Source organism: Ovis canadensis, chromosome 3 (assembly GCF_042477335.2).
Source record: "Ovis canadensis isolate MfBH-ARS-UI-01 breed Bighorn chromosome 3, ARS-UI_OviCan_v2, whole genome shotgun sequence".
NCBI classification, from domain to species: domain Eukaryota; kingdom Metazoa; phylum Chordata; class Mammalia; order Artiodactyla; family Bovidae; genus Ovis; species Ovis canadensis.
Genome location: NC_091247.1, coordinates 13889356 through 13911944, shown reverse-complemented (window position 1 = coordinate 13911944; position 22589 = coordinate 13889356). Strand labels below are relative to the sequence as shown.

Sequence of the window (22589 nt, the reverse complement as noted above, 5' to 3'; positions counted from 1 at the left end):
ATGCCAAGTCTAGTTACAGTGGCCCAACAGCTTTGGTTTTAGAATATGTCATTGGTTTTAAACTCGAAAGCCTACTTTAAGTATATCAGAAAAGAGCATGGTAAGCACTGTTTGTTTGTTCAAATTATAGTAGATAATTTTATTGGTGAGTAGTAAACTAAGCATTATTAAGTGCCTAGTATATAGAAAGGTGGCTCAGCGGTAAAGAATACACCTGCAATGCAGGGGACGAGCAGGAGACTCAGGTTCAATCCCTGGGTGGGAAAGATCCCCTGGAGAAGGGAAAGGCAACCCACTCCAGTAGTCTTGCCTGGAGAATTCCATGGACAGAGGAGCCTGGTGGGCTACAGTCCATGGTGTCACAAAGACTCGGACACGACTGAGCATACACACGCTATATAGTAAGTCTCGCACGTTGCTTCACTTAAACATCATTATCTCCATTTTATAGAAAAGGATACCGAGGCTCAGAATAGCTCTCCACATCTTCAACGTCAAGATTTGAATCTCAGTCTCTGCAGCTCAGGAGAAAGTTCTATCCACTATACCCACTCAGTAGGGTCACAGGTCCCTCTCCCCGTGGAAGGCAAGAGGATTGCTCTCCACCGCAATATACTGACCACAGCCTACATGCCCCCCCTCTCATGGGGTGTGTGAAGATGCAGGACACACAGACACAGGTATCTGAGACCCTTCCAAGGCCCCCTCTGCACCTTTATAGAGCAGTTTAGAGCAGTTTAAGCCTTTTTGCTTCAGTCTGTGCAGGAAAAGTGAAAACTACCTTCGACAGTCTTGCTGGCAAAGTGTATTCAATGAACTGATGAGGGACACATCAAACTCTCTTTTGCTAAGGAGTTGAAGAGCAAGGCAAGGAAACTATTTGTTTTTTAAATATTTAGGTTGGATCCTATTCAAACACAAGAAACTCTGGCTTGTAAAGTTAACTTCTGGCGTGGAAGTCCTTGTGACGTCACTTCCTGCAGTTGGTGTGACCTGGTCCCAGATTTGAACACACAGTTCAACACTGCAACACTGTGCCTTAGCTATGGGCACAAATGCGGTGCTTTTCCAATGTTTTTCTGAAACATTTGGAATTGAGAATAATTTCAGCCTTTTGGTTTGTATCAAAGTGTTAGTCATTCAGTCGTGTCCAACTCTGTGATCCCATGGACTATAGCCCGCCGGGCTCCTAAGTCCATGAAATTCTCCAGACAAGAATACTGCAGTGGGTTGCCATTTAGTTCTCCTAGGGATCTTCCCTACCCAGGGATCGAACCCTGGTCTCCCTCATTGCAGGCAGATTCTTTACAGTCTGAGCCACCAGAAAAACCCTTGGTCTGTATGGTAAAGTTATCAAAATGCTGATAATAATTCCTTACATATAACGCACTTTACAGATTACAAAATGCTTTCATGGACAATCGTTGCTCGCTTTTGTTTTTTTAAAAAAAGGTATAATTAAGGGAAAATATCAGTAAATGCCATTTAGCTATTAACATACACCCTTATATTGTAGGTAGGGAAAGGGTGAGATGAAAGCATTTTTCTATTAAGATTGAAGTCAGGTTCTTGAAACTCTAACTGTTCTTGGTTATCAGTTAGAAAAAAAAGAGAAAAGTCAATGCTTTTTAAATTAAAAATGAGGTGCTGCTACTTATGACTTGATAAGTTGTAATGTGTCTTTCCCATCCCTCCCAATGGTCCTGGGCCCATTTAAATTGCTTTTAACTTTTAGATCTGCAGCTCATATGTATCACATCGAATGCCAGGTGCTGGTGGGGAAAAAAAAAAAAACCCAAACAACTAGAACCAGAAAATGAAAGCTGATCATGTTTTGAGGCCATCTACTGTGAAATACAGCAGTCCCTTTTCCTCTCTTCCTGGTTTTGGTGGCAGAGGTTAAGAAGGCTTAGGCCACACAATGGCCTTTGAACTTGTTCCCACCAAAGGAATCAGAGGGTTAACGTGTCAAGGTCCTCTAAAAATCTATTCCCCTGAGCCATCCTGGCATGATAGCTGCCAAAATCTCCCTGCAGTGCAACCCAATCACTCAAGGCCTAATCTCTACCAGTGAGATCAATAACCATTAGAAAGTAGATTTTTGAGAAATGAATTACATTGCAATGAATCTGACCAAACTGCAATTAATCCCCTGCTTTTCCTCAAGGATGGCTAAAAAAGGCAGCTGCATGTATATATGAGTAGACCCATTATCCAGCTGCCGTGAGCTGCTCCTGTGAGGGGTTCCACAGACCTGACCCACCACCACTTTGAAGCCCCCTGTTAGTGGAGGCCACACCTGGTGGGATTAGCCCATGTGAACCACAGGTGAGCGTTCTCAGCTAGCCTTGCTGGCCTTGGATCTGTGCCTCACACAGCAAAGAATGCTCTGGAAGAGAACTCAACCAAGAGGCACCATCCAGCCTGACTCAGAATAAGACAAAGGCTCCTTCAGAACGACATTTTCTGCAGGGCGGCAGTGCCCAGCCTTGGCTGCGAGATAGACTTACCTGGGGAACCTACACTGTTTCTGCGGTCAGGTCTCCAGCCCAGCCTGATTAAAAGCAGCATCTCTAGAAGTGGGGGTGCTTGCACTGGTATTTACGAGAGCTCTCCAGATGGTTCTGATGTGCGGCCAAGAGGGGAAGTGCTACTGGAGGGTGATTCTGACAATATTGGGGCTTGAGCCCAGTTGGTGAGGGGCAGCAGTAAGAGGAGCCTGCGAAGCACCACTTGCTCAGGGAAGTGAGGGTTCCTCACGTTCCTAAACCACAGCTGACAAATGCTTTACTTGTCTGGGGGGTGTTGGGGTCCAACTGATATGTCAGGAGTACCAGGAGTGCTTTGGTTTTTCTGCCTGAAACAGGCACAATGATATTTACTTAACCCTCACTTTGCAAAAGCCAGGAATTTGGTGAAAACAAAACCAACAAAATACCCAAGTGACATTCCATGATTCCATGGAGGGAGGGGCTGGGCACATACTCCCATCAATATTCCAGTTAGATGTTACTGGGTGGGTGGGACGAACAGGTATTATAAGGTTGTAAATATTATAGAACTGCCACAGGTGTGACAACTGGTTCTGCAGATTTTGAAACAAAAAATTTACATTGCAAGAGAGTTAACATCATGAAGAAAATTAAAAGAGAGCGATCCTTACGACACACGTCCAGGTTACCTGTGGCCCCATTCTCTAGCACTGTGTACTCTTTGCCTGTGTTTGAGAGTGTCACAGAGAAGCACCACGTGGGCAATGGTGAGGGAAGGGAGATTCTGTCACTGGGGGAGAGTGGGTTTTCAGAAAGACTTTCCAGACTCAGATAACGATTGGCTAAAAATTCATCTGCTGAACTGCAAGCGTCTCCATCTCTTGACTCTGAGTCACTATATCTGGAGGGCAACACTCATAGGTGAAAATATGATTTATTAGATTGTTAAAGGTATACATCTCACTCACGATGCTAACATGTTTTGAGAACTTGGCTTACCTGCTTAGGACATGGGAAGCAGAATTGATAGAAATAAATGATATAAAAAATACTTACTGGCTCTCTCTTTTCTTTTTAAGTGGGTCCATGAGACGCAGAGTGTCTCTGATCACGGCCACTTTCACTTCTTCATCGACAAGACTGGGGACATTCTCAAATACCCCTGGAGAGAGCTTGAAGGGTAAGGATTCCATGTTATGGTAGAGACAGTGATTCAGCACCAGCTGACTACAAGCGCAGCCCCAGTGGTTGTACTGTGAGAATTGTTTAAAGGCTCCCTTCAGTCTACCTTTAAAATGTCAGTTTCCTTTTACAAATCAACAAAATACACAAAGGGGGGAAAAGAGCACTGGGTTTTTCTCATTATCAAAATGATATATGCTCATTGTAGAATATTTGAAAATAAGGAAGAGGTGAAGAAAAGAACCTTCATAATCCACCCCCACCCAAAACCCAGGATTACTAGTCGGTGTATTTCCTTCCAGTCTTTTTTAATGCACTCTTAAGTGGGGGGGAGGGGGCAGCTGGAGGGAGATAAGCACTGCTCAATGTACTATTTATCTTAGGGACTCAAGCATGTCGACATGGCTAAATCATATTCATAGAATTTCAATTAGTTCATCTCCTGAGGCTAACTAATTAGTTCACGTCAAAACTGATGGAAAGGCTCAGCTGCTTCTCCATTTGCAGATCTTCAGAACTGGAGACGGGCACGCGGGGTAGTCACCATAGGTTGGATAGGTCTTATATTAATGGACGAAGTTCTGAGCTCAACAAAACTGAAGTTATTTAGGCAGGAATGGAACTTGGCCGGGCAAATCTGACAATGGCAAATCTTGTTTAGCCAAGGGAGCAGCGAGAAGAGGGGGACCGTTCAGTTTGCCTGGTACTGTATTCAACGAGACACTCAAAATACTTACTTCTTGCTCGTGTTCAATTCGCATGCTGGGATTTGCATTTACTTCGAGTAGTATAGGCTTCAGATTTTTCATGAGAAGAATGTCAAAGCCTAAAATCTGGATAAACATAATTCAGAATTAGTTACAGTGTCTTTTTAGGAATTGGGTACTGTATTAGATGTATTAAGGTGAAAGTAAATTCCACCTCCGCCCCCCAACCTGGGCCTTGACCCTGGCTTCACTCATCCATAGCCCCTCTTCCTCTGGATGGACTTGTCAGGCCAAATGGACAGCAGAAAATTTTATAGGGGCCTTGGTAATGGGATGAGGTCCCATGGTTCATTTCAGCACCATCGGTGTCATCTGAAGGGCTGTAAGATGATGACCTCGCTCTTCTTTAACAGGTTTTTTATTATGTTAAGGATCAGTAATTGTCCATCAGTTTCTCCCTCTCCTGTTATCCTCTTTTAAGTTGCCTCTTAGCTGGATCTCTAAAAAACCTGAGACTATGTTTCTTAACCTCGGGTATATATCAGCATCACTTAGGGACCCCTTTCAAAACCACTGCTCATCCCTAGCCCACACCTATGAGTCAGAGTCTTTCAGGGTGGAACACAGCCAGCGTATTTTCAGTAACAAATCCCCTGGATAATTCTGATGGACCCTCCTACCCAAGAAGAAGGGAGTATTTATTAGGTGCCCACTGGGCACCAATTATTCACAATCTCGCTTCATTCTCACGACAGCATACTTGAAGCAGGGATCGTGCCCTGCATTTCACAGAAGCAGAAAGTGAGTCTTGGAAAGGCCAGTGGGTTTCCCTGAGACTGCTCCTCTCATAAAGGACAGAGCTGGATTTCAGAACTGCAGAACTGCTATGCAGTTTGTGGGACCCGGTGCAAGATAGAAATGCAGTGTTGTGTTCAAGAAGTATTAACAAATTTCATGATGCTGAAACAGAGCATTAAACCAAGCATGGAGCCCTTTGGAGTGTGGGGCCCTCTGTGATGGCACAGCCCATATGCCCCTGGAGCCAGCCTGCGCCCACGGCCAGGTTTAGCATAGCACCCTTGCCAACTGGCCAACCGCCTGCTCTTGAACCTGGCATTCTGCCTCAGGTGTGGCTTTGTCTTCTGGACTCTTTCAATTCCTCAGGAGTCCCCTGCTTGGGGTATAAGTCACCCTGTGCATTTCATTCCCTAGCCCTGAAACAGCCCTTTAGATAACATCTCCTCACCCTTGAGATCGCAATTTCTAATTTAATTCAGACGTGGACTATGAGGATGCCAGATTCTTGGGAGGACTGTCGTTATCTCTCTAGGAGGTGATAAGGTAGAAGAAAACTCCTAATATGAGTGATACCATCCCAAAGCTTCAAAAAGTAACATGGAGAATAAAGGAGGGGAGAGAACAAAGATACAGCTGCATCGCCTCCTCTGTGGACTCAAGAAGGAAATATGAGGGGAAATCCATTTACTTGTCTGTCTAGAATATGCATTAGTTAAATGATCATTATTAAAGTGTAGCTTCATCCTTATTAATTAATGAACTCAGAGGCCGAATGACCATTTGGGGGTGGGGGGCAGGGCATGTAATTCAAGATGAGTTTATTCTTCAAGAAAGGACAATAAGGATGAAAAGTTGGGAAAAGTCATCCTCACTCTATTTTTCTTTTCCTGGTCATAAGAAGAAAGGAATGGAAATTCAGTAGAAAATGTTACATGTATTATAGATCTGCTTAATAATATATGACAAGTGGATATGAGTAATGAGGCCTGTAAGAGACTCTGGTGACATCATCAGTCTAACTTCAGACCTGGTCTGAGATCTGATGTTGATGAGCCTACAGAGAACAATGGGAGGCAGTGTCAACGTTTATCATCCTGAGTCACGGACGCTTACTTTTTGCTACATCTTAGAAGCTTGGACTTGTCCTTTCTCAGGCTGGTGGATTCATCTCAGCTCAGTGCACAGGCATTTCATGAATCCATAGCTATGGGAAAGCTGGGGAACAGGAGTGGCAAAACTTCACCAACCATAGGGACCTGCACCCAGCAGTAGCATAGAACTTTCCCGGGCCTAAACTTTGGCATGTGTAGTTGACTGTGTTGAGTCTTGTGTAGGAGTGCTTTGGAGCCAGACTTGGGCTTCAATCCAGTTCAGCCTCTCATATTTGCTACACAACTCTAGGCCTCTGTGAGCCTCACATAACTCATCTGAAAAAAATGGACACAACAACAGCTACCTTGCAGGGTAGTTGACAATGGAAGCAAAAAAAGCCCTTAGAGTTATGCTCATCTTAAAGAAAGCACTCAGTGTACGCTGGCTCCCTTTCCGGTTTCCTACTGATCCCATCAATAAGAAGTGGCATTATTAGCTTTGGAGTCCAGAAGAACTCATTTCAAATCTTAGTTCTGCCTTCAACTGTGTAACTATCGGCAAGTGACTTAGCAGCTCCAAGCCCCAGTTTCCTCATCTGTAAAATGGGCATAAGAATAGTGCCTACCTTAGTCCATTCATTCATTAAATATTGAATGCCTCCTGTGCCCTAGAGGCTCTTCCAAGCTTCCGGAAATACAGGAGTGGACTAGACAAAGTCCTTACCCTCATGGAGCTTACACCTGAGTTGGGGAGACAGAGCAAGTAAAGATAATGGGATGTAAAATGTTTTGCATGGTATTTGACACATAGTATTTAATGAAAGTCATCTTTATAGTTGTTCACGAGTTCAAGGAAAGATGAATTTTCCCCAAAAGTTTAATGAAAAATGCAGCAGCAGTGGCTCTCAAGAAACAGAGTCACAAAACTTGGAGGAGCTGAGTTGGTCTTTTCATAAGATCCCAGAATGTCAGATCTGGCAGAAAATCAGGAATTTATTTGGTTCAGTGCTTTTCAATATGAGATTATTTTGAGGGAAAGCACTGGGGAGACCAGATCACATCAACTTTTATCTTTTTTACATCCTGGGGTTCCCATGGGAAAAGTATATATTTATATCTATACATCTATCTATACTAGATTAGTAGTATATATACATATATATACCATATATGTATGTACCCTATACGTATTATACCATATTCCCTTGTGGCTTAGTGGTAAAGAATCTGCCTGAAATACAGGAGACCTGAGTTCAGTCCCTGGGTTGGGAAGATCTGGAGAAGGAAATGGCAACCCACTTCAGTATTCTTGCCTGGCGAATTCTATGGACAGAGGAGCCTGGTGAGCTACAGTCCATGGGATTGCAAAGAGTCAGACTGAACAACAGCACTACTAATCTAATGTAACATCCACTTTGCACATTAGAAACAGGAAAACCTCTCTCCAGTTTGGTGGCAGAGCAGGAAATGTCAAATGGAGAGAGAGAAAACTTTTCAATTATGTGATACTCTCCACCCTCCAAGTCATTCAATCAGCAATGATGTGTTGCTACTTACAGGGTGCCCTGGGGACTCAAAGATACCTTGTCCTTCATCCCTCACCTCCAGAAGCTTCCAAAGCAAGCTGGAGAGAAAAGGGCCCTGAGCCATTCATTGTAAACTCAGGTAAAGCCTCCAACCTACATTCCAATGAGAGGGAATTATCTCCTGAGCCCCAGAACTACACATCCATCTGCATCCAGAGTAGTCCCAACTTGGAGATCCCACACCCCTCACAGTCAACATAACCAAACTCACTATCTGTGATCGGCAGACTCTAAGACAGTCCCAATGATACCACCTCCTGTATTCATACCCTCTTGTAAGCCCCTTTCCCTGAGAGTGGGCTGCACCTAGTAATGTTTTTCTAACAAACAAAACAGGGCAGAAATGATGGGATATCATTTCAAATATTAGGTTATATAAAAAGACTGCGGCTTGCATCTTGAGATGCATTCTCTTACTCTCTTGTTCCTTCAACACTAAGGGAAGCCAGCTTCTGTGTTGTGAGCTGCTGGATGGAGAGGCTGAGATGGCCTATGGAACTGATGTCCCAGCTGACAGTAAGGCGGACGTGAAGCCTGCCAATAGCCATGTGAGTACGCTGGGGACGGGATCTTTCCCCCGTAGCTTCAAGAGGACTGCAGTCCTAGACAATATGTTAACTGTAGCCTGTGAGGGACTTTGAGCCAGCAGCAGTCAGCCAAAAATCTCTCCTCCCTTCACATCTAGCTGCTCACAGCCTCTGTACATTCTACCTTCAAAACAGCTTTCTAGACCTGGACCAATCTCCCTGGTCCTAGTCTAGATCAAACACGCACCATCTTTCACCTGGGCTACTTTAATACCTTCCCCCATTCATTTCCCTGCTCTCAAACTCACCCCTCTAATCACCTGGCACAAAGGGCTCCCAGAGTAATTTTTCTAAAATGCAAATAAAATGTTAGGAACCCTCCACCTAAAATCCTGGCTTCCAGGAGGAAGCCCAAGTTCCAAAGCATGTCCTGCAACTCCCTCTATGACCAGCGTCAACTCCCTCCATGACCAGCGTCAACTCCCTCCATGACCAGCGTCAACTCCCTCCATGACCAGCATCTGAGTCAAACTCCAGCTTTATTTTATCCGACTCAACGCTGCATGTCTTGGGCTCTGATCGTGCTGAACTGTCAGTGATCCTGGGCTTCCCAAGTGGTAAAGAATCCGCCCCCAACGCAGAAGACTCGAGCTCAGTCCCTGGGTCGGGAAGATGCCCTGGAGAAGGAAACGGCAACCCACTCCAGTATTCTGGCCTGGGAAATCCCTTGACAAAGGAGCTTGGCAGGTACAGTCCACAGGACTGCAAAAGAGCTGGATGTGACTTGGCAACTAAACAGCAGATTAGTAGTTCTAGAATGCTGTTCTGCTCTCTGCCCTCTTGGAAGACAACTTTATGTATCAAATCTTTATTGAGCAGCTACCAAACGCTACCTAGTATTCCAGGCACTGGGGATAAAGCAGTGAAGGAGACAAGGTTTGTTTTAACTCCTGCCCTCTTGGAGTTTACATTCTAGAAGAGAGACCATAAGCAAGTAAATATCTATGACCAGCTAAGAACACAGAGTGTGCACAGTGGATGGAGGGAAAGGCTTGGAGGTCAGGAAAGGCCTGGGATTTGTGAGATTTGTTATCCTGTTGTCTTCTGGTTTGCATCGTTTCTGATGAGAGATTTTCAATTATGCTTCATTCCTCTGAACATAATGTGTCTTTTCTCTCTAGCTGCTTTTAAGATTTTCTTAGTGTCACTGATTTGACTTTGATAAGCCTTGGTGTGTGTGTGTGTGTGTGTGTGTGTGTGTGTGTGTGTGTGTGTGTGTGTGTACACATTATTGTATGTGTGGCCATTTCTTCAAATATTTTTCTGTATCTTCCTTGTCTCCTCTGCTCAGGAAACTCCAATTACACAGATGTTAGACCATCTGATATTGTACCGTAGGTAACTGAGGGTCTGTTCATTCATTTTTCCTGTCACTTTCCTCTCTGTGTTTCATTTTGAATACATTCCATTGCTATGTCTTCAAGTTTGCTGATCATTTCTTCTACAGTATCTAATTTGCTGTTAATTCTAATCCAGTGAAATTTTCAATACAGATATTGCAGTTTCTTCCATTTGGTTCCTAGAAGTTCCATTTGGTTCTTTTTCATAGCTTCATTTCTCCTTACTGTAAACTATTTTCCTTTAAACTTTTGTACATAGTTGTAGTAGCTGTTTCAACATCCTTTTTCTATCAGTTTCACTATTTCTAATATTTATGGGACTGTTTGTATTGATTTTCCCCCTTGGGGAATATCTAGGCTTTTTATTGGATATTGGACATTTAATGCTCAGTATCTGGACTTTGTCTTCTTTTTAAAAAGTGTGAAGTTTTTAGGCCAGACCACCTTACCTGCCTCCTGAGAAACCTGTATGCAAGTCAAGAAGCAACAGCTAGAACCAGACATGGACCAACAGACTAGTTCCAAATTGGGAAAGGAATATGTCAAGGCTGCATGTTGTCACCCTGCTTATTTAACTTATATGCAGAGTACATCATATGAAATGCCAGGCTGGATGAAGCACAAGCTGGAATCAAGATTGCCAGGAGAAATATCAATAATCTCAGATATGGAGATGACACCACTCTTATGACAGAAAGCAAAGAAGAACTAAAGAGCCTTTTGATAAAAATGAAAGAGGAGAGTGAAAAAGTTGGCTTAAAACTCAACATTCAGAAAACTCAGATCCTGGCATCCAGTCCCATCACTTCATGGCAAATAGATGGAGAAACAATTGAAACAGTCACAGACTTTATTTTCTTGGGCTCCAAAATCACTGCAGATGGTGACTGCAGCCATGAAATTAAAAGATGCTTGCTCCTTGGAAGAAAAGCTATGACCAACCTAGATAGCATATTGAAAAGCAGAGACATTACTTTGCCAACAAAGGTCCATCTAGTCAAAGTCATGGTTTTTCCAGTAGTCATGTATGGATGTGAGAATTGGACTAAAGAGAGCTGAGCGCCAAAGAACGGATGCTTTTAAACTGCATTGTTGGAGAAGACTCTTGAGAATTCCTTGGACTGCAAGGAATCAAACCAGTCAATCCTAAAGGAAATCAGTCTTGAATATTCACTGGAAGGACTGATGCTGTAGCTGAAACTCTAATACTTTGGCCACCTGGTGCAAAGAATTGACTCATTTGAAAAGACCCTGATGCTGGGAAAGATCAAAGGCAGGAGGAGAAGGGGACAACAGAGGATGAGATGGTTGGATGGCATCACCAACTCAATGGACATGAGTCTGACCAAGCTCTGGGAATTGGTGATGGACAGGGAAGCCTGGCGTGCTGCAGTCCAGGGGGGGTCACAAAGAGTCGGACACAACTGAACGACTGAACTGAACTGAAATTTTTAGGCAGTCAGTTATTTGCTGATTACATTGATACCTTCCAGCCTATTATTTAAGCTTTACTAACCCACTCCAGTGTTCTTGCCTGGAGAATCTCAGGGACGGTGGAGCCTGGTGGGCTGCTGTTTATGGGGTCACACAGAGTCGGACACGACTGAAGTGACTTGGCAGCAACAGCAGCAGGTTGAGTCTAGAATAACTTTCGTCCCAGGGAAGATTCAATCCGTTAGGACAGAACTTCTCTGCAGTCTCCCTTGAACGTGTCCAGTAATCACCAAGCACTCTCCACCCTGACTCTTTGGAGCTTGGACTTCTCCTTGCTCTGTGTGAGCTCTGGTTCATCTTCTCAGTTCCCTGGTCATTCTTTGCCCAACTCTGTGGATTAACCCTCCACATATGAATAGCCCAGCATTTAGCAAAGGTGTACAGGGATTCTCATGCAGGTTCCTGCAGCTCTTTTCCTGCTTGGGTCCCTCCTTTAAAGAACTCTGCCCACAGAATTCCAGCCACCTTGGCATTACTAAATGCTTATCTCCATCTCCTCGACTCACTGAGGTCACAGGGCTCTGTTTAGGTGCCCCCCACCCCCACCCATGTCTTGGAGAGTGCCCCCAGACAGAAAGCTGAGGCAACCGTAGACGCTTCTCAGCTTTTGTTCCCCACTTTCCTTGGGGATTACGATGCCGAGCTATCTGTGGTACAAAATCTGAAAACACTTCTTTCGTGTACTTTGTCTGGTATTCTAGTTTGTTTTCAAAAGAAGGTTAAGTCCAGTCTTTGTTACTCCATCACGACCAGAAGCCAAAGACTCAGGAGGTGATGTATGAACAGGGACTGAGTGAAGTGAGCAAATACGTCATTTGAAGAGCTGGAGAAGAGCGTCCCAAGCAGAAGGAACGGCAAGAACATAGGCCACTTCTGACGAACAGCAAGGAGTGAGAGGGAGGGAGACGAGATGATGAGGTCAGACAGAATGGCAAGGGATAGATCATGTAGCATCTTGCGAGCCATGGTAAGGAGCCAGGATTTTAAGTGCAATGAGAGAGCCACTGGAGGCTTTACACAGGGAAGTAATTTAATCTGACATGTTTTAAAAGAATCACTTTAGCTACAGTGAGAAAAATAGGCTCCAAGCAGCAAGGGTGGGAAAACGAACATCAATTAGGAGGCGATTGCAGTGATACAAGTACAGGATGACGGCTGTCTGGACTGGGATGGAAGCAGAGGCGTTGGTTAGAAGTTACACTGGGATTTCCCTGGTGGTCCAGTGGCTAAGACTCCACACTTCCAACGCAGGGAGTGCAGACAAGCGGCCTTGTCTGTGTTCTCCCATAATCCTGCACATGTCCCCCCACGGTGCTCATGACTCCCACGTGGCACTGTTCCCCACCACACCGCACACCTCTTAGGGGCAGGACTGCAACCTCGCCCACACCACACGCCCACAGCTAGCTCAGGGCTTGTGTCAGCGGGCAGCCAGCATATGTGTCTTACAGAAGGAAAAAAAAAAAGCTTACATGTCAAGAGTGGTCGAGGAAGGCTTTGTGGAGAAGGTAGGATTCAAGCTGTACCTTGCCAGCACTAGATTTTACAAGAGAGGGAGAAGAGAGCATGGCAGAAGAGGGGAGAGCGTGGCAGAAGGGGCCAAGCCAGGAAAGAACAAAAGGGCAGAATGGGGGAAACACAGAGGATGTCCAAGAGACAGGAGTCAGCTGTGTTTGGCAGACTCGCGTGGATCTGGGAGGAACGGGGAAGCGACTCTGGGGCCAGGCTGGGAGGCAGCAGGAGTCAGGACCTGTTTCTCAAACTGTGCTCCTTGGAACACCAGTGTTCCATTAAGCTGGAAATGTGACTTGCTTCCTGTTTTCCCCCTAAGTTCAAGGCACTTCTTCATAGACCAGTTTAAGAACAACTGTCGTGACCGATAGCAAATAATATGACCTTATTTATTAAGTGATTGCCACCGCTGGGTAATTTTCAACACAGTTTTCTCTCATTCAGTGTCACAACAACTCTGTGAGACAGGGACCAATATTCTATTTGCAGATAAGGAAACTGAGGCAGAGAAAAGTTAACTTGCCAAGCTCTCCAGCTGGAGCTGCTGGAAGCAGGAGCTGGGGTTAGCTCAAATCCAGGGCGTCTGAGAACTAAATTCAAGCCCACGTGTGAGTGCTGGGCTATTCCTTCCCCTCCCCTTCCTGAGGGGTGTCTGGGGCTGATGGTGGGGGAGATCAGAAGAGCAAAGAAGGGAGAGAAGAAGCACCTTAGCACTCACAGAAGGTGCCTCCTCCAGATACCGAAGGGAAAGGATCACAGCCAAGGAGAGAAGTGGACCCAGAGCGAGGGGAAGACAGAAACCCAGCTGCGGAACTGGGATAGAAAAGTTCACGAAAGCTGAGCTGGAAAGCTCTCCCCTGTGTGTGCATTTCTGCCACATGAATCGTCTAGACCCAGACGGGCCTGACCCTGTAAGCCAGGGTCACAGAGCTGCCCTCCAGAAGACTGACGGGGAAATGTTGCTGGGGGCTGTCTGGGCAATGACAGGGGGACAGGCCAGAATGACAGGGCAGCCACGTTCCTAGGCAACAGATTACAGGAAAGCTGCCCACAGCCCAGCCACGCCAGCCCCTGCTCCGGGCCTCACAATTTCCCAAGTAGTTATTGTGGCTGTGATTGGAAAGGGGTCACAGTCACATGTTTAGGATAAATGTAATTTTGTTGGCTTAGAGTGTATGTTCTGGAATGCTGCAGTCTGGGCCCGGCCTGGCTACAAGCAAAACGGGCATCCATGACAAAGAAAAAATGTATTATATATGCACAAAACGTTATAGTTTGCAAAGCCCTTTATCACCTTGATCTCACGTGAGTTAGACGACAGCCCTGTGATGTAGCTGAGGAAACGGAGGCACAGAAAAGTCAAGCAGCTTATATAATGTCACACAGCAAGTCAACGTCAGAACCATGTGTTGTCCCCAAAGCTTTGGGTTCCAAGTTAGTTCAGGTGTTTGAGACCTAAACTAACAAGGGTTTCGACAAGTGATGAGGAAAAAGAAAGCAAGAGAGGACTCCAAGGAGAAAAAGATACTGTTTTCTCAATCACTGTGAGTCTGAAGTGTAGGTTAAAACAGATTTCAAGTTATCTAATGCTTTGTGGGTTTCCCTGGTGGCTCAGTGGGTAACGAACCCTCATGCAGTTCAGGAGATGTGGGTTCGATCCCTGGGTCGGGAAGATCCCCTGGAGAAGGAAATGGCAATTCACGCCAGTATTCTTGCCTGGAGAATCCCATGGACAGAGGAGCCTGGTGGGCTACAGTCCCTGGGGTTGTCAGAGTTGGACGCGACTGAGCAGCTAAACCACCACAATGCTTTATACCACATCAAAGGATTTCGCCTCATTCCTTCACACTGCTCCCAAGATGGCAGGTAAGGAGGAGAGTGTAGGTGACTCACAGAGAAAGAAACAGGCTCAGGGTGGCGAGGAAACATGCCCACGGGGCCCCCAGCCGGGAAGAGGATGAACTCCTCCCGGAGGGTTGCTTCCGGCCCTGTGCTCCTCTCCCGACCCCAGGCCGGGCAGCACTCAGCGTGGTCGAGCAGTGGAAAACGCTTACGGGCCTGTGGTTCCATGTGCCAGCTGTGCTCTGTCCAAACCAGCGGCTCCCTCTCTGTCTGCCCTCCAGCTGGGGCCCTGGTTCCACCCCGTGGCTGCCCCATGCCGCTGGTCCACAGCAAGACAGGCAGAAAAACCACGGCCCTGGCCCTCCACCCTGCACCCTCACTGTGCCAGGGCTCTGCGGCTTGGCCACGCACGAGGGCCCACATGATGCTCCCGGAATAGCTGTCACTGTCGAACAGATGTGACCACGCAGTCCCCTGGGATGACCCCTGCATGCCTCCACGTTGCAACTCTCTCCTTCTCCCTAACCTTCCAGTGGTTCAAGCCAGGATTTGTTTCCTCTGGTCCTGCCTCTAAGTTGTGCCCACTTCCCCTTTCTAATGCCGTAAGCCTGAAGGCTGAGCTGGACATCCTGCCTGGGGTCCAAAGGCTGAGGTCCAAGTGCCTAAGGACAGATTTTGGATGACAATTACCTCCACCACCACCACCCCCACCCCGCCCCCAAAACTGACCACTGCCTGAATGCCCCGCCAAAGGCTTCCACCGGCCTTCCCGGAAAGCCTGCTGACTGGTTTCCACTGCCAGGGTAGCCTCTCTTGATCTGGGGCTGTATCCTGGGGCCAGCCTCCTCTCCTGCTGCCGAACGAGCGTCCTCTCCATCAGAGATGCCGCCCTGCTGCCTCCCCCTCCCCCTTCCTGTTCCACGCTACCTGCCTGCGCCTCTCCTGCCACAGCCTTTAAAGGACTAGAAACTCAAACGTTCAGTGATAGAAGAACCAATGAACAATGCGTGCGTATTTACAATGGGATGTACAGCCGTGCAAATGAAACAAAACCAACGACCTACATCCATGCAGAGCCGAAAAGAAAGTGGCAGAAGACTATGCACATGATTGCAGTGCTTTCATGATGCTCAGAAACAAGCAAAACGATATATTCCTTAGGGATATAGTCGCATATAATAAAAGTATTTTTTTTAAAGCAAGGAAATGATAATGAGAACATTCAGGACGATGGTTACCTCGGGGTGAGGAACAGGATCAGGGAGCAGCACCATCATTGGGGACCTTGGGTTGGGAGGTAGGTTGGAGACGATGGTTTCGTGCTTCTGCTTCATAGCTTACACACACGTTCCACGTATTCTTTCTTATATACTAACTGCTTCAAGATTAGATCGAGGGAGTCCCAGAGGTGGTATTTTGTATCATCTGCTCCCTACCCCGATTTACCTGCAGGAAACTGTCTGTCCACCAAGCACCTGGACTCCAGGTCCCCCCTACCACCTTCACGGCAGAATAACCTGGAAGGATGCGCCACCCCCATGTCCATCTCCTCCCCGCCCACCAGCTGACCCAGTGCTCCACACATCACCCTGTCCCTTACTGAATGGTGGTGCCCAAGGGAGTCTTCTCGGGCCTCTGCTCACCCTGCAGCGTCTCACGGCCCCGTGACCATCTGAACACTGCTGCTCCCCATCTTTCTCCCACCCAGCCCTCTCGCTCCTGTACTCCAGGATCAGATGCCCAATGTCCACCTAACCTCCCCACTTGGATGTCACACAGGCCCTTCAAAGCCATGTTCCAGTCCAACTCCTGACCCCTGCCCACAAGCCTGGCCCCCTTCGGGCGGCTTCTCTCCATCCATCCAAGCACCTAAGCCAGCCGGAAGTCGGTCTGGGTTCTCCGCCTCTTCCCTACCACAGTCTCTTCACTGTCCCCCAGCCCCAGCCAATCACCAAGCCTGGTTGTTTGACCCTTTCCATAGTTCTCACATGGGCTTCCCGCATAGCTCAGTCAGTAAAGAATCTGCCTGCAATGCAAGAGACCGGGGTTCGATTCCTAGGTTGGGAAGATCCCCTGGAGAAGGGAAGGGCAACCCACTCCAGCATTCTTGCCTGGAGAATCCCATGGACAGGGAGCCTGGCGGGCTACAGTCTATGTGGTCACAAGAGTCGGACACGACTGAGAGACTAAACCACCAGCGCCACCGTGGTTCTCACGACTGTTCTCTCCAATGCCACCAAGCCCTTCACAACCCAAGCCAGCATCCTCTCTTGCTCGTAGGAAAGCACCCAGCTCACTAGATGCCCCCACAACCCTGCTCCTAGTCTCCCCTCAGTCTGATCTTCACCCTGTGGCCAGTTTGGTCTTTGTCACATGCAAGCCTGAGTGCATCGGTGCCCGTTGGGCACCCTCCCGTGGACCCCACTGCCCTCAGCTTTCCAGGACTTACCCCACCGACCTCTCCCACCTCAACTTCCTCATCTCCCTCCACGTCTCTGCTCCAAACCCCACCCTCCATCCAGACTCACCTCTGGGGCTGCAAGCATGTCCCCCCCAGGATGCTTTGTCTCCCCAGCCCTCTCCAGTCTCACCTGCTCCATCTAACTCTTACTCCAGGTCCTAGTTTAACTGCTGCTACTTCTGGGAAGTCTTCCCAGACCACCCTCGTTCCCACTCAGAAAGTGTTAGATGGCCCCACAATCTCACAGCACCTGGTATATTTCCTCTCTTCCAGCACTCATGACACTTTATACTAATGGCTTTTTTCCTTTTTTTCTGGCCATTCTACACAGCATGTTAGATCCTAGTTCCCCCACCGGGTAGCGAACCCAGGCCCCGTGCACTGGAAGCGTGAGTCCTAACCACTGGTCCACCAGCGAAGTCCCTACACGAATTGTTCTTTAACTTATTCGTCTCCCACAAGAGCACAGAGTCTTTGCATCAGCCAGCAGGGACCTGACTTCCTGTCTCACTAGTACCTCGAACAGTGCCTGGCCCCTGCTAAGCAGCTGGTGAAAACTGCAGGAGGAAAGGATGAACAGGAAGCACTAGGACTTTCCATACTGCTCATTTGACTCTTACAGGCATCCTTTAAGGGAGGTTTACTCTTGGTCTCATTTTACAGGTGAGAAAATGGAAGGAACTTGCCCCAAGTCACACAGCCAGCAAATAGAAAGCAGAAAGTTGGACCCTGCTTTCACACCAAAGCCCATGCGGGCAACCATCCCTCCACCCCTCTGACCACCCTGCCCCCATCCCTCACCCCACAGGAGACCAGGGAGCCCTCCAAGGGCCCGGTCAAGGCCAAGAACTCCGGCTGGGAACTGGCGCTGCTTACCTGGAAGCAGGTGGGGCCCGGCCTCCCCGCGGGGATATCTGACTGGTAGAACACCTTGAGTTCAGGAGTCAGGGCAATGACGGTCTTGATCACCAAGGAGATGATATCGGACCAGACCTTCTTGATGTCAACGCCCTTGGAGGACAACCTATAGAGAATGCTAGAAAAAGTCCTCTTGCTGCCTGTGCTAGTACTGTCCGAATGGATGAAGTTCCCGCTGTGGATGTTCAGGGAGTAGTTGGTCAAATGCATGAAGATGTGGTGGAGGTTTTTGGGGCTGGGCTCCTGGTACGGCTCTGTGCAAAACCGAGAGAGCCCGTCTTTGGCTATGTAGATCTCTAAAGGCTCTAGAGACTTTAGTAGGACGTACAGACGGATATCGAACTTGAGTTTGTCGATGAGGAGGGGCTTGCAGATGTACTCCTGGACCACCGCCGGCCTGCTCTGGAGCGTCCCTGACAGGCGGATGTCACTGGGGTCTTTGATGAGGTAGATTCCGTCACCCTGGCAACCACTGTCAGGTTTCACAATAAAAGTGGGCTTCCAGGAGGGGTCCCCATCTTTCACCATTCGAACCTGGGGGCAGAAAAAGGATGGTTAGCACCATATTGTTGTCCTCTCTGGTCCCCGAGACACAGCAGGACCTTGGCAAATGGTGAATGAGTGACAGAATGACCCCACCTATGTAAGGACTCACTCAGCACCTGCCAGAGAGGTAACACTGTGCCAGGTGCTGAGACAGGGACCCCCAGATTGCCCCCGATCTTGTCCTCCACAGTGCAGCCAATTTGCAATCATGAGACCGGGGTTCCAACCCCAGGTATTAGCTGGTTATTAGCTATCACCCTGAGCAAGTCCTGATAGCTCAGTTGGTAAAGAACCCACCTGCAATGCAGGGGACCTGGGTTCGAAACCTGGGTTGGGAGGATCTGCTGGAAAAGGGATAGGCTACCCATTCCAGTATTCTCGGGCTTCCCTAGTGGCTCAGCTAGTAAAGAACCCACCTGCAATGTGGGGGACCTGGGTTCGATCTCTGGGTTGGGAAGATCCCCTGGAGAAGGGAAAAGCTACCCACTCCAGTATTCTGGCCTGGAAAATTCCATGGACTGTATAGTCCATGGGGTCGCAAAGAGTCGGACATGACTGAGTGACCTTCACTTCACTTCACTATGTGTGGGGACTATGTAAGGCACTTTACAGAAGTTATTTCATCCAGCCCTCACAGAACATATGGTTGTTCCCTTTTCATAATATAGGAAACAGGAAGCACAGGCCTGGAAGTCAGACGGTCTGGGCTCATATCCCCGCCCTGGTGCTTCCTGTGTGACCCAGTGCAAGCTATGTAAATTATCTGCGTCTTCTCCATCTGTAAAATAGCAGCAAGATTGCTCTGAGGATTAAATGAGATAACACATGCAAAGGGTAAAGCCCACTGAAGCTGACACACAAAAGGCAGCCATAAAGCCTGGGTGTTGCTGGTTGGTTGTTTTTTCTTGTGTGTGTGAAACTTTATAAGAAACTCCAAAGTCGTTATTTAAAGCGATCATAGCGTTGCTGTTTTTTTAAAAGATGAAGTAACTTTCTGGAAGACTGAGGGGCAGAACCGGGATTGGAACCTGGATCAAGGGCTCTGAGGTGTGCACACCGTCCTCTGTACTTCCCCGCCTCAGTCTCCTCGTTTTAAAAATGGGGATGTAAAAACCTTCCCCCCCCCGGATCACCCTAAAGGGGAAATAAACTGATGTGCACAGGGCGGAACGCGCCACCGCAGAGAGCTCTCGCACAGGAGCTGTGAGTTTCAGCTTCTGTGTCTCTCATTAGGTTCATCTGATGGTCTCCCTCAATCCTTTCATCTGTTGAGATCTTTTGAAACTAGATTCTGTCATCCTAAGATCCACTCTCCTCCCAGCTCCAGGTCAGCAGGACACCCACATAATTACCCCGGGGCGCTTGACCGGCGCAGACACTCAGCCTGGCTCTGCACCACTCACACACATTCAGTTTCCCCCAGACACTTGTCTGATCCTTGAGAGGTTTTCACCAGGGGAGGGGAGCTGGAGGAAATTTAAAGGTGGATCTGGTTTTTCGTTGTTGTTTTTAAATTTTTAATTTTTTTTTTAAAAAAGGGTTTTTTTTAAATGTGGACCATTTTTAGTCTTTATTGAAATTGCCACACTATTGCCTTTGGGTTTTTATTTATTTGCGGCTTTGCTGGGTCTTCGTTGCTGCATGGGAGTTTCTCCAGTTGATCGCCAGCCCAGGCGATCAGGGGCTATTCTTTGCTGAAGTACATCGGCAGCTCATTGTGATGGCTTCTCTTGCTGGGAGCACTGGTTCAAGGGCACGAAGGCTTCAGTAGTTGCAGCGTGTGGGCTCGGTAGTTGCGGTTCTTGGGTTCTAGAGCACAGAATCGGTAGTTGTGGTGCACGGGCTTAGTTGCTCCGAGGTACGTGGGATCTTCCCGGATCAGGGCTTGAATCCATGTCTCGTGCATTGGCAGGCGGATGCTCTACCACTGAGCTACCAGGTAAGTCCCTGCCTCTATTTTATCCTTTGGGTTTTTTTAGCTGCAAGGCATGTGGGTTTTTAGCTGCAAGGCATGTGGGATCTGCACTCCCTGATCAGGAATTGAACTGGTATCCCCTGCCTTGGAAGGCAAAGTCTTAACCACCGGACCACCAGAAAAGCCCCTAACTGGCAAATTTGAAAGAGGGAGCCACTCTCTCTGCAGCTTCTGGCTTGAAAGAGCCCAAGGGTGAGCTTCCCTTCCTTGCTGAACCCTAACAGAGCTGAGCCGGCATGCCCCAGCGCTGCTCTTGCCTGGCCGCACACCTTTGCTGTGTAAGCCCAACCCGGGACATCTGTGCTCTGGGTTTTACTTATCTCTCTGACCAGCCTATATTTCTAAGTGAAGCTTTTGCCAATTCCTTGGCCACTATCAGTTACTCCGGGCTTGTAAAAGATCGTTAACAATGGAGGAAACACTTAAAGCCTTAATAATGGTCCACATCCATTGTTTCCCCCTCGTCAGCAGGATTCGAGAATGGAACTTCACAGGAGATCAATGCTGGCCTCCCAGGGCCTCCACCGAGCCTCCCTCGCAACAGTGACCTTGACGCTTATGTAGTTATTTAATATTCATCCGAAGCATTCATACGTTTGGCCCTTTACAGTAAATATAAGTGTACTGGAGAAATGGCAGTTATGGATCAAGAAGTGAAAAATGTCAGGTTTGCACTGATGGGTAATTTTTCCCTCTGGAAAGCTTTTGCTATGCTGAAGATACTAACAGTTCAATATATTATTGGCCACAATATTTTCTCCTTTGGATTCACTGTATATGCCTTAAATAAATTAAACTACATGGTCAATAGTCTCTGTCATTCACTGCATTACTGAATATTTCTTCTGCTCTTTGCCAGAGTAGTATCATACAAATCAAGATTATTAATACCAACAGGACCACGGAACCTTTAGAACTGGAAAGATCCTCGGAGATCAATGGCACCCAATCCTCTCATAATTCAAACGGAGCAGTGGAGGCTCAGAGAGGTGACATGCATGGCCTTGGGTCCCCTAACTGGCTATGGGGATGGTTAGGATGAGAACTGGGGTGTCCCAGGTGGCGCTAGTGCTGAAGAACACCCCAGCCAATGCAGAAGAACTAAGAGACGCAGGTTCTATTCCTGGGTCGGGAAGATCCCCTGGAGAAGGAAATGGCAACCCACTCCAGTATTCTTGCCTGGAGAATCCCATGGACAGAGGAGCCTGGTGGGATACAGTCCACGGGGTCACACAGAGTCGGATGCTACTGAAGCCACTTAGCACACACACACAGGATGGGAACTGAAGCCTTCTGACCTCACGGCAAGTTCTCTGTGCCATCTTTATCTCTGACAAAATAAAAAAGGTCTCTTTTTCCCTGAATGCTATTGGAAAGGTTCTCTTCTCACTGAAGAGTCTGGCCTCTGAGCTTGGCCTTCTTGGAACCGTCACCATAGATCCTGAGTTTGCCAGGCCTGCCTTAGTCCCAGATCTTCTGTCTGAGCTCCTGGCTTGCTCCAATATAGGCACCATTTATGGGAAAGCGTCATAGCTGTTCTGAATGTCATTCCGCAAGCCACCAGACCCCTTCAGTAACTTCTATTTTAAAAAGAGAAAAGAATTCTAGAAGTCACATTCACTTTCCTCAGAGGTTTTACTCAAAGGTGACCTCTTCCCCCCAGTTATTAAAGTTATTACAGAATGAACGCATTGGTTCTTAGCAAGAAGGCATGGACCAGAATCTAAAGATAGTCTATATAACTAGGCCCCAGGCCCAGAAATTCTGACTTAATAGATCTGGGATGAGACCTGAGCATATATGTATTTGAGAAAAAGCATGACGGGTAATTCTGGTGTTCACTCTGTTTGAGAATCACTGGGCTAACGTGAATTAAATAAAAATGCAATCTGGACCCTACATACTGAATGAAGTTTTACGCATTAATGCTAGCCAGAATATGAGAAAAACTTGCACTTGGACTACAGCTGACGGTATCACCAGCTTCACCCACACATGCCCTTGCATGTGAAATTCATTATCTTGTAACTGTGCACAGAGAACCGAGAGAGATGTGCA

At 47.4% G+C, this 22589-nt stretch overlaps 1 protein-coding gene across 4 annotated transcripts in view; it reads right to left on the bottom strand.

The window, feature by feature from the left end:
- The window catches only part of TTLL11 (tubulin tyrosine ligase like 11), a 268323-nt gene that overhangs the window by 146214 nt on the left and 99520 nt on the right, over nt 1-22589 (bottom strand). For all 4 annotated transcript variants that reach the window (XM_069582544.1, XM_069582546.1, XM_069582543.1 and 1 more), the window contains exons 4-6: nt 17969-18544; nt 4412-4507; nt 3549-3664 (exon numbers count right to left, since the gene is read on the bottom strand). In XM_069582544.1, coding sequence (XP_069438645.1) covers nt 3549-3664; nt 4412-4507; nt 17969-18544 — 788 coding nt within the window. The remainder of the gene's footprint in view (nt 1-3548; nt 3665-4411; nt 4508-17968; nt 18545-22589) is intronic.